This window comes from Lissotriton vulgaris, chromosome 8 (assembly GCF_964263255.1).
Source record: "Lissotriton vulgaris chromosome 8, aLisVul1.2, whole genome shotgun sequence".
Classification (NCBI taxonomy): domain Eukaryota; kingdom Metazoa; phylum Chordata; class Amphibia; order Caudata; family Salamandridae; genus Lissotriton; species Lissotriton vulgaris.
In genome coordinates this window covers 1,131,003,247-1,131,015,441 of record NC_141696.1, presented here as the reverse complement: position 1 = coordinate 1,131,015,441, position 12,195 = coordinate 1,131,003,247, and the positions used below count along the sequence as shown (strand labels likewise).

At 47.6% G+C, this 12,195-nt stretch overlaps 1 protein-coding gene across 1 annotated transcript in view; it reads right to left on the bottom strand.

The window, feature by feature from the left end:
• RCBTB2 (RCC1 and BTB domain containing protein 2) overlaps window positions 1-12,195 on the bottom strand; it is a 557,466-nt gene that overhangs the window by 130,125 nt on the left and 415,146 nt on the right. Inside the window, exon 12 of the mRNA XM_086934986.1 lies at window positions 1,021-1,151. Within this exon, the coding sequence (XP_086791112.1) occupies window positions 1,021-1,151 (131 nt within the window). The remainder of the gene's footprint in view (window positions 1-1,020; window positions 1,152-12,195) is intronic.

Here is a 12,195-nt window from a genome sequence, read left to right as displayed (position 1 = left end):
TAACGTTGGGATCTTGTTTGATGATGAGGAAGAGTCTTGTGTCAGGGAATGGCGTTGAGATGTCTAAGGAAATGGAGTGGGTCTGTTTCCGTGAGGAAGAAAAGAAGTTCTCTTTCCTATAGTGCTCTTTACATTTTTTTTGTGGTAAGATCTCTTGGGAGATATTTCCCTGCCAAGGGATTTACTTAAAGGAGGGGCATCATTTTGGCCTGCAAGCGTATGGAAGTACAGGCTGTGGCATCATGTTCCAAGCCTAAACACCACAAGCAGATGTAAAATGGGTCCGACAAAGACATCTTTTGGCATTTACGACAGGGCCTAAATCATGAGACTTTTAGAAGAGACATTTGAACTAGTCTCCGTCAAAATATTGAGGAATTTTGTAGGTGGAAAACCAAGAAAGCTGCGGACCACATGGATGAGACGTAGAAACTGATGCTAGTGTGCAGTTTGGCGCCTACTGTACTGCAATGTCATCACGTCCCGCTGGGGAAGTCCTCGGCTGAAGCTGCATGGCACCACCTGGTGGTGCTGGAGAGCAATTGCTGGGAAAAAGGTTTCTGGATTAGTCTGATGCCTAGAAAGATATTCTTAAGGTAAGGAATCTGCTAGAATATATAGCCATTATAACATGCACATACACAACCGCTTTACTGAACCAACTGACATTTTGGCAAATTCTACCTTGAGCAGGTGTACGGCCCTCAAAGTATATTTTTGGCTATTCATACAAATGCCATGATGTAAAAAGTTTACATGTTTGGCTGTTTTAGTGTAACTGTAACCTGCTTCAGATATGTTTGTTAGCACACACACCAACAAAGCCCTTGAGATATGCCTGTTTCTGATATTACGAGGCGTTTCATATTGGCACTCGAGACAAGAAAGAGCAAAACATTTGTCCATGCAGAACCATTTATATAACTCTTGAAGGACATTTCCCTAGTTATGGTACATAACCCTACCTAATTCACTACACAACTGCTAAAATAACTCTTTTCGTGAAATATATACCCATACCTGTGCTTCATATTTGACAGCGGCAGACAGTAGAGTAATTGCATTGTTCTCGCAAATGCCTTGTTTGATGGCTTGTTGGCAAAGCTTTTTCAACCTATTTTCCCTATAAAATATTGCCAGATCTAGAAGTCCTGTAAGACAATGAAAATGCAAAATCATTATTTACAGGGTATGTCATTACAAACTTTCTGTGTTTTAACAAAATCTGAAATCTGGTAAAACTGAACATGCACTTTGAAATATAATTCTTAGAAACATCAAACAAGTTGTTCAAATTTAAAATAGACACTTAGCAAATGCCCAAACTCAAGAGAGGCAGCATGGAACATGTTCACTTTAATATTGTGTTGTACTATATTAAGCAAACACAGCAGGCTGTCCTTCAAAGGACGTCTCACCGTACCCAGATAGCAACACAAATTGGGACAGTTTTAACCTGGTGCTGAGTCCAGTCCCTACATTGCTTTGAGTATCAACTGCTTGTTCACTTCCCATGATGACTCTTTAGCTTACTTATATTACACATACTAAAAGATAATTCTACTTGCAAGACTGCATGTTTCACATTTTAGGTCTTAGCCCATAACTCCACTCTAAACATCACCCAATAACAGGAGATGCTTTGCAAAAACAGGACCTTAAGAAACAAACACAATGCTACTCAAAACACTATTTCCTAAACACCTCCACTGTCAAAAGCACCTTCTGAGGGAACGCCCCCAGAATATGTAATGCCCTTTCTATCGATATGAGGATGAGTCTTGCTCCATCTTTTCAAATCCAGTCTAAGAGACTATTTATAAAATGAGACCGCACTATTTCACTCTTTAAATTGCTTGCACTTCATTCATGCTTGCATTTGTACATACAGTGACCTCCCTACGCCCCAGCTACGGGACAAGTAAAAACGACACCAACATTTAGAGGCTTTTGCTACATTTATCCTACATAGTGATAGAATCAGGCACATAGATAATGAAGGAGAGGGTGTTACATGGTCCTTCCTTGATGGGAAATGGGGTATCTTGGCTGTTGTTACATTTGATCGGTTGCCACATTTTACTTTTCGTTTTTCCAGTCTGTTGCCCGGTAGCACATTATTTGGTTAAACATCTGTTTTGACTGAGGTTTGGTGTTGGAAGAAGGAGGTTTCGGTTTACCAATGAAGAGCATGAGTGTGATGCTTTGTGAATATGCAGGAGTATGTTGTTTCAGAAGTAAGAAACTACATAGTGAACACTACTGTAAAGTGCCTACCGTCTCGCTCTCTCTTCAGGTTGTGTGTGTGACTAGGGTGTGTCCTTCAGAACGCCGGGCACACAAGGGCAGATGCTGTTTTTATTTATTTATTTTGAAAGTTTTATATAGCGCGGACAAGATCCTTGCAGATATCAGAGCGCTTTACACAGAGGGGGTACATGAGGGAGCATAATCAAACATTTTGGTTAAAAGAGCAAACAGTACAATCATGTAAATCAATAATACAAGTAATACAGATAAGCAAAGGGGTCAAATAAGTAGTACAGATCGGTACAAATTCTTTAAAGAGTACGAGATAATAGTTCAGGTGTATTTTGCCATGAGGATAGCTTTTACTTCTTTCTTAAAGAGTGAAGTGAAAAAGATGAGCCTGGTTTCGGGAGGGAGTGAGTTCCAGATCCTGGGTGCCATTCCTGAGAAGGAGCGTTTATAGGTTTTTTCCTTCCGGTATCTACGAGGTTTCAGCAGAAGATTGTTTGCGCCTCTGGTGTTTCTAGAGCCGCCAGAGATTGTCAGCTTCTGAGTGAGGTAGCCGGGAGAGTTCAGGTGTACTGTTTTGTGAGTCATGCAGGCGATTTTCAGATGTATTCTGGCTTCAAAAGGCAGCCAGTTCAGGGATTTCAAGTCAGGGGAGATATGTGAGTACTTTTTTGACCCAGTGATGAGTCTCGCTGCAGCGTTTAGAGAAGCTCTTAGGGGTGCGGTAGTAGTTAGGGGGAGTCCGCAGAGGGCGACGCTGCCATATTCTATTCGAGGGATGACTAGTGCTTGTACTGCGGTTTGGAAGTCTTTGGCTGGGAGGAAAGGTTTAAGTTTCCTCAGGGTGTTGATTTGGAAGTTCACTCCCTTAGTTGCCTTGCTGATATGCTACTGCATGTTGAGATTGGTGTTGAGGGTTATGCCTAAAGATTTTGCGGAGTCTACTATGGTGGGCTGGACATTGAGTGCGGTTAGGTGTTTAAGCCAAGTTTGAGTGGTGGAGACCTTCGCTGGAGGTGAGATCAGAAGGAACTCTGTTTTCAGAGCATTGAGTTTGAGATGATTATCGGCCAGCCAGGACTGGGTGCTTCTGATCGTTGAGTTCAGGAGCAAAATGTCTTTGGGGGATTGTATTTTGAGATAAAGTTGGGTGTCATCGGCGTACATGTGAAAGTGTAAATTGGATGCCTGTAGCAAGGTGGTGAGAGGTTCCATAACTAGGTTGAATAGAGTTGGGGATAGGGAGGATCCTTGGGGGACGCCCAGCGTTACAGGTATTGGTGAGGACATCTTGTCGTTGATTTTGAATTTCTGCGACCTGTTGTGTAGAAAGGAAGTGAACCACTTGAGAACAGTTCCAGATAAACCCATTCTTGTGTTTAGTAGTTCAAGTAAATTCTCATGTTTAACCGTGTCGAATGCTGAAGAGAGATCAAGAAGGATGAGGAGGCAGGTGTCGTTTTGGTCAAGCATTTGAAGTGCGTCGTCAATTATGTGAGTCATAGCAGTTTCTGTGCTGTGTCCCGCTCGGGAGCCTGATTGATGAGGGTTGAGGAGATCAAACTGTTCAATGTGTTTAGTCAGTTGTAGTTGTGCGCATGTTTCCAGCAGTTTGGCGAGAGTGGGGATATTAGTGATGGGACGGTAATTGTTCAGATCAGCGGGGTCGGCTGTAGGTTTCTTTAGTAAAGGTGTGACTTGTCCTACTTTGAGGGAGTCTGGTATGGTTCCTTGTTGAAGAGAGCTGTTGATAATTTTAGTCCAGAGTGGGAGAAGCAAAGGGGTAAAGTCTTTTACAGCGTTATCAGGAAGGGGGTCTGTGAGGTGATTGGATGATTTCAATGTGCTGAGCAGTTTGCCTTTTTCTTCTTCAGAGTAGGTGCGAAAGGTTGACCATGTAGCATTGGTTTTTGGTTCAATGTGTGCTGTGCAGTGGCGTTTGGAGTATAGGTTAGCGTCAATGAGGTCGCTCTTTATGTTCTCAGTTTTTTGGATAAAGAAAGCGGAGAAGTCTTCACAGGAGGGAGCTTCGCGCACAGTGCTGAGCGGTTGGGGTTGTTCCTTGGATTAAGTTCTGATTAGCTCAAACAGTTTTCTCGGACGGTTTTTCGCTTGGTCGAGCTGGAGGCTGAAGAAGTCTAGTTTTGAGCGTTTTATTTTCCTGAAATAGGCGTTTCTCTTTTTCTTCAGGGTTTTTAGGTGCAGTGCAGAAGGAGCTGATCTCCAGGTGCGTTCTGCCATTCGCATATCTCGTCTATCCTCATTGAGACTTCCGTCATACCATGGATTGGAGATTTTAGTAGAGACTCTTTTTAGCTGCATAGGTGCAGCCTCATTAATTATTGAGGTCATAGTGTTGAGGTAGTGGTCAGTCAGAGGTTGAACGTCATTGACGCTTGTCGGTGGGAGTAGGAGATTGCAGCTGTTAGGAGACAGAGAGCTTGGGTTGAGTTTTTTCAGGTCTCTTTTCCAGACTTTGGGCTTGGAGGATTGAGCCGGGTGAGATTTAACTTTTACATTGATGAAGAATGTGACCATATGATTATCTGACCAGTCACATGGTTGGATGGAATCGAGTTGGATAGAGTCCTCTTTGGAGATGAAAAGGTCGAGGATAGAGTCTTTCTCATGGGTCGGGCTGTTGCATATTTGGGTGAGGTCAAGGGCATTGAGGAACATTTTAAGACTATTTACCACTGCGTCATTGCGATCGTTCCAGTGGAGGTTGAAGTCGCCAAGGTGTTTGCCAGTGGCCCGGTGGCAGTGGGCAGACTGGTCAGCGCTTAGGAGAGCTTGTCTTCATTCTACGCTTCTCGCCCCCGCTGATTGCGAGCGGAGGCGCGATTTCATCGCTATTTCATCGCGCATTGTTTTTAAACATTGTCACTAACCTCTTTTAAAATTGTGCAGGTGCTAATTTGATTCTGCTCTTAGGGGTGAGCTGCCGGCTGGGGCTGATCGTGTTTTGCGGGCTCCCAGCGGCAGCGGGCGCCATCTTTGCTTGGGCTCAATTCTCCACCACAGCCCTGCCACTCCCCCGCCGCTCCGCCCCTATTTAAACGGGCGGTATGAGGCAGCGCAGCGGACGAGCACAGCGGGCGCGACGAAGGCGCGCCGGAGTTGCGCCTGAGTTAAGCCCGTCTGCGCCCGTCCGCGGCCGGCCGGGGCTAGGGGCACGAGATGCTGCCGGTTTTATCACATACTCATCATCTCAGTTATGCCTGCATTGGGCCCCCGGCTCCATTGATCCTCCCACAACAGTCTATCTGACACACCTCGGTCTATACACCCCCCTCCCCACTCCCTCCCCGGGACTGTATCACATTTAACTTCATTACCTTCCACCCCTCCCTCTACTCCCCCCTTATTCCCGGATCCTTCGGCTCTTGTATTTAGTACCTCGGCCACACTCCTAAACACTAGGTCGGCAGTTAATCACCAATACAAACTTTTTGATTACATCGACTCCCACGAACCAGATCTCTTATTTTTAACCGAGACCTGGTTTAAGACCGACTCCCTGCCCAAAGTGCTTGCCACTTTACCTGCTTCATATTCCGCCATTCGAGCGGACCGTCCCAAAGGCAAGCGGGGTGGAGGAGTGGCCCTAATAGCCCGTACTGATCTTAAATTACAAGTACTCCCTTCCCCCTATTCCTGATGTTGACCATCTTGTAGCCCAATCGACTTCCCACCAGGCTCCCCTCACTTTTGTCTTAATTTATCGCCCCCCCCCAACCCACTCCCTTGTTTCTTTCCAATATCCAGACCCTTCTAGCTACCCTGGTAATCAACAATTCATCTGTACTAGTTTTAGGGGACCTCAACTTTTGGCCTAACGATCATGCCGAAAGTCTCCAATCTAAGGAGTTTACCAGCCTTATGAACAGTTTAAACTTTTCGCCGCTTATTCACAGCCCCACCCATATACATGGTCATACGCTAGACCAAATCTGGTCACTGAATGTCTCATCCACATCTCCCATAATATCTCCATGCTCCTGGTCAGACCATTCCACCATTACGTTCTCCCTTGCTTTAGTGCCCCTGGTTAAACCTCCACATCCCAAAAACACCTGGGTTCGGAAATGGGGCAAAACAGACATGTCTTCTCTCTGCACAGCCCTGGCCAAAACCAGCCCTGACCTATCCGGCCTGGCAGCTACCTCTCAGCTGGCCGCTATTAACAACTGGCTTACTGTGGCGGGTGATGAATTCGCCCCCTTAAGGCGGCTTACAGTCAAGCGGGCCCACGCAGCCAATCGCTGGTTCACCCCCGAACTTAAAGCAAAGAAACTAGCCGCTAGGAGGGCTGAGCGAGTTTGGAGAAGAACCTACGCCCCCGAACAAAAGTCAACCTATCTGTCTGTCTTACAAACCTACAAAAAGGGCATTCTGGAAGCAAAAACTGAATACTACACCAACAGGATAATGACAGCCGAGTCCCAATCGAAGGAAATTTTCTCCACCGTCCACGAACTAGCATCATCCAGCAGAGCCATGGTCACTATTCCTCCTTCCCAGTCCCTCTGTGACTCGCTCAATGAGTTTTTTTATCGACAAGGTTGTCAAAATCAAACACAAAATTCCCCTGCCCTCCCCCACATTTGTCAACCCCTCCCCCCCCCCCCCCCACAACCTTTAAATTGACCAACATTCCATTACTAACTAATGATACACTCCTTCCTTTGCTTCATCGGGTCAAATCAGGTTCTCCCCTGGATTTTGCCCCGGCACGTATCCTCAGGGAAATTTATTCAGCTTGCCCCACTCCTCCCTTGACCCTACTGAACGATTCACTTGCACACGGTATTGTCCCCAGCCCACACAAAGCGGCGGTTGTCATCCCAATTCTAAAAAAACCGGACGCCGACCCATCCTCCCCTTCCAATTACCGCCCCATTTCCCTTCTGCCTTACCTTGCAAAAATTCTCGAAACCCATGTTACCACCACTTTGAGCACCCATGTTGAGGCAAACCATTGCCTTTCTCCCTGTCAAGCCGGTTTCCGTCCCCTGCACTCTACAGAGAAAGTGATCATCTCAGTAATGGACAAACTGCGTGAAGGTATTGACATCAACCTTCCGCAAGCTTTGATACTCCTAGACCTGTCCGCCGCTTTTGACACGGTGGACCACTCCATCCTTCTCCACCGTGTCAGGGCGGCGGGCATAGAAGGCCTGGCCTTCTCATGGCTTGAGTCCTTTCTTACTGGGAGAGCTCAAGCAGTCCGTTTGGCTGGCTTCTCTGCGGCTTCCCGCAAGGTAGAGTGTGGGGTCCCCCAGGGTTCATCACTTTCCCCTCTTTTGTTTAACCTATACATTTTCCCCCTCATTTTTATGTTACAGCAGCTGGAGGTCACCGTGTTCAACTATGCGGATGACCTCCAGCTAATCTTCAACCTGTCTCACTCATCCTCATCTGCTCAGAACGTCCAGTCAGTAATGACGTTCATTCAAGATTGGATGAACTGCAACCACCTCAAACTTAATCCGGACAAGACCGAGCTGGTCCTGACCGGAGGTGGTTGCAGTCCTTGGTCCCCTTCCTTCTGGCCCCCTTCCCTCGGTGCCCCTCCACTCCCTTTACCTAAAGTAAAAACCCTTGGGATTTTCCTCAACCCTCAACTCACCGTTCCCTCACAAGTTGGTTCCGTGGTTTCCTCCTGTTTTTTTTCCCTTAGAATAATCAGAAAAGTCTCCCGTTTCTTCTCCTCCTCTGCTTTAAAAGTAATTGTGCTAGCCATGGTATTGTCTCGTATAGACTATGGCAACATAGTCTATAATGGGGCCCCTGCCTACGTGATTTATCGCCTACAACTGGTACAGAATCAGGCTGCTCGCCTGATCCATGGCCTGCCAAAATACCATCAGGTCACCCCATTGCTCAAAACACTACACTGGCTTCCTGTGAAAGAGATTGCCCTTTTTAAACTCGGCTGCCTCACCTACCAGGCCAGAATGGGCACTGCTCCAGAATTCATCTGCTCAGCCATTAAGTCCTATCTCCCAGGCAGAGAACTTTGCTCCACCCATCTGGCCCTCCTAACCATTCCCCGTTTTAAAAAACAGAAGGCGGGTGGAGTAAGATTCGCTGTCCTGGCTCCAGCCTTCTGGAACTCCCTCCCGATTACCCTGCGCACCTCACCTTCCTACCTCCAGTTTCGGAAGGACCTTAAAACCTTCCTTTTTATGCAAGCCTTTCTGACTTAAACTCCTTCAGCTGCTGCCGTCCACTGTGCATCACTAGCGCCATGAAACCGCTGGGTAAACGAGCGCTGTACAAATGTTTTAAATTCAAATTCAAATTCAAATTTGGGTGAGCTGCCATCCCGAATTGGTTGAGATCAGATCCATGATTTGTTGGGAGAAGGTGGGGTTGTCTCTGGGTGGGTGGTAAATGCAGTGTAGAGAGCAAATCGGTTTGCCCCCACTAATAATGTCGAGGCAGATGTATTCAAAGGATGCAGGGGCTGATAGGGAGGTGGACTTGCCTTTCAGAACGGAGAGGTTGTTCCTGTAGATGCATGCGATTCCACCACCTATTTTGCCTGACCTGTCAAGTCTAATGATGTGGTAATTGGGTGGGACCAGAATGTCCATTATAGGCGATGAGGTTTCAGATAGCCAGGTTTCGGTCAGAATGATTAGGTCAAGGTCCAGTGTTAAGAGGAGATCAGCGATGGCGGCGGAATGCTTCGAGGCCGATCTGCAGTTGAGGAGAGTGCATTTAAGACGGGGTGTGTTGAGGGCGGTAGAGGGTTCTAGAGAGCGAGGGACTTTTCTAAGGTTATTGGGGATGGAGATTCTGCTGTTTAGTGTGGGGGGTCTAAGGGGATTAGGGTGTATCGTGGGAATGGTGAGGTGTGCAGTGGATGTGTGATTTTGGGGGGCTGGGTCGTATGAGCGGAGGAGAGTGAGTGTATCGAGGTCCGATAGAGGGTTGCAAGGGCGATTGTTGCGATTGCTAGCAGGGAATGAAGTCCAGTGTAGGGAGTGTTGAGTGAGAGAGTCATTTGAAAGGGTGGGGGACATGTTGGTAGGGGAGGTGGAGGTGGGTGGGGGTTGCAGTGGCGACGAGGGCGGTTGTTGCTATTACAAACAGGGATTGAAGTCCGGTGTGTGGGGTGTTGAGTGAGAGAGTCAACCGGAATGCTAGGGGACATGTTGGGAGGGGAGGTGGAGGTGGAGGTGGGTGAGGGGTGTATGGGGTGTGTGGAGAGTAGTTCTTTGAGGATGTGCATGTCTCCTTTGATCTGGATGAGGGTGGCCATAATCATGTCCAGCGTGGGGTAGGTGTTGGGGGTGGAAGTCAAAGGTGAATGATTGACCAGGGAATTGGCGTGCAGGTGGGGGAGTGGGCTGGTGTTGGTGCAGGGCTCAGTTGTGTTGGTGTTAGTGCAGGGCTCCGTTGTGTTGGTGTACGAGATTGTATTAGGGAGGAGAGAGGATTTGGGCGGGAGGAGTGTGGATGAGGTAGGGAGGCGGTTGGCGGTATGAGTGAGGGCATTGGTAATGGGCGGAGAGATCAAAGCGGCGGATGGGTGTCTGTTAGTGGAGATGGGGGTGCAGGAAGGGTAATGGGGACTGAGAGTGGGTGGGGAAATGGAATTGGAGAAGGTCCTGTTGTGGGGAGGGGGAGTTAAATTAAGGGAGGTGGTGTGTTCTGCATGGTTAGTTAGAGGGAGGTGGGGACTGAGAGTGGGGGGGGGATAGAGGGTGGGATTTGTCGTTGTGCGTGTCGTACTGGTGCAGAACTAGGTTAGATGTGTTGTGGGTGTGAGCTGTTCTGTCAGAGGTGAGAGGAATGTTAATGATATGCGAGGAGGTCCGAGGGCCGGTAGGAGGAGTGGTGTATGAGGGGGAAAGATCTGTGTCTGTGTTTGAGGCGTGATTGGTCGCTATCTGCTGCTGAACTGGGGGTAGAAGGGTTGTGGGTGGGAGCTGAGAAGTCAGGGGTGGTAGGTGTGATGAGTGTGTAGTAGCTACCTGGTGCTGAGCTAGGTTAGCAGGGTTGTGGGTGGTGGGGGCTGTGAATTCAGGGGAGGTAGGACTGGGGAAAATCTCAGTGTCTGTCCGCGGATTGGAGAGGTGCTCTTTGAAAGTGGGGAACAGGTTGTCCAGTAGTTCCAGGTTCCTGTCTGTGGATTGAGATAGGACCATCCCGTTATTGTAAATAGTGATGGTGGCTCTGCCTGGGAAGAGTTGGGATGGTGTGATGGAGAGAGTTAGACCCTGAGCGGATTTCCTGGTGGTGGAGACGGTGAGTAAGGTGAGGAACGTTTTTCTCCATTGAGCTCTGCGTGTGGTGTGGACGATGATATCGGTATTCAGAGATCCATTGACCAGTGAGAAGTAGGTGTCCGCAAAGGGGGTTTCAGGGTGGGACCTCAGGAAGTTGTGTTTAAAGCGTTTAGCGGCTTTTTTGGTGAGTGTGGTTGGGTAGTTTATTTTATAGGTGTGCTTGCCGATGGGATCCATGTTGGGATGGCGGTTTAGGTGGATATGTGAGGATGAACTAAAGTGGTACACGTGTGCCAAAAATAGATGCAAACATGAGTTACATGGAAGAAATGCGTTACTTACCTGTAACTGCAGTTATCCAGTATTGGTGTCTTTCATAGATTCACATGCCTGAATCATTCCCCGTCGTCGAGACGGGAGCCTCCGGTATATAAAAAAGTAATGTCCTAAGACATACATAAAGAGAATAGGTCTAAGGGTCTCACCTTAGTAACCTATCTAGGTCCTTATGCAGGAAGGACCAAATCGAGTAGGCTCCAGGGTCCCACCTTGGTAGCCTATCTGTGTCCTTTTGTAAAAAAGGACCAAAGTAAAAGGAACAACCAATCAGCTACTACCTCCCTCTAGAACCTTCCTGTGAGGAGCCTCAGTCTCTCAGATTTTCGTACGCACCAAGTTGTATAGTTGTAAACCTGTTAGAGAGAGGTGAGTCCTTCCAGGGGAGGCGGGAGGGTGCATGTGAATCTATGAAAGACACCAATACTGGATAACTGCAGTTACAGGTAAGTAACGCATTTCTTATCCAGTATTTGGGTGTCTTTCATAGATTCACATGCCTGAATCAGAGTAGCAAGCAATACAATATGCACATTCTGTGTTGATACAGAAAATATACAACTGCAAATAAGGAACATTTGTGACTGTAAAAAAAACAGCATACAATGTCATGCAGAATCTAGTAATAAAGAAATGTGCATACCAGTCAAGGATGGTGGGAAGTAGGAGGGCTCACCTCACTGGAATAGATGGCGAAGCACTGCTCTGCCCACTGCTGCGTCTTTCGTCAGCTCAGCATCCAAGCAGTAGTGCCTGGTGAAGGTATGCGGGGACTTCCAGGTCGCCGCTCTACAGATGTCCAGGAGTGGCACTCCAGCAAACAGTGCCGCAGACGTAGACATGGCTCTGGTGGAGTGGGCTTTGGCCCGTGAGACCAGAGGTCGCCCCGCCTTCTCATGGCAGAGAGTTATAGCTGAAGAGATCCATCTTGATATACTTTGTTTTGTTAAGGGCATGCCCTTCCTAGGTCTGCTGAATGCGACAAAGAGTTGGGATGACTTCCTGAATTGTCTTGTTCTGTCAAGATAGAATTTGAGGCATCTCTGAAGGTCTAAAGAGTGCAATGATTTCTCAGCCGAAGTAGATGGGTTCGGAAAGAACGATTTAAGAACCACGGGTTCATTTAAATGGAAGTCCGATGGGACTTTGGGTATGAATCGTGGGTTAGTACGCAGGATGACTCTGTCCTCTTTGAATTGTAAGAAAGGGTCCTGGATGGAGAGGGCTTGCAATTCACCTACCCTTCTGGCCGAGGTTAGTGCCAGTAGGAGGGCTGTCTTCCACGACAGGAATTTGATATCCGATTTGTGGATAGGCTCGAAGGGATGCTTCATCAGCTGGTGAAGAACTACGTTGA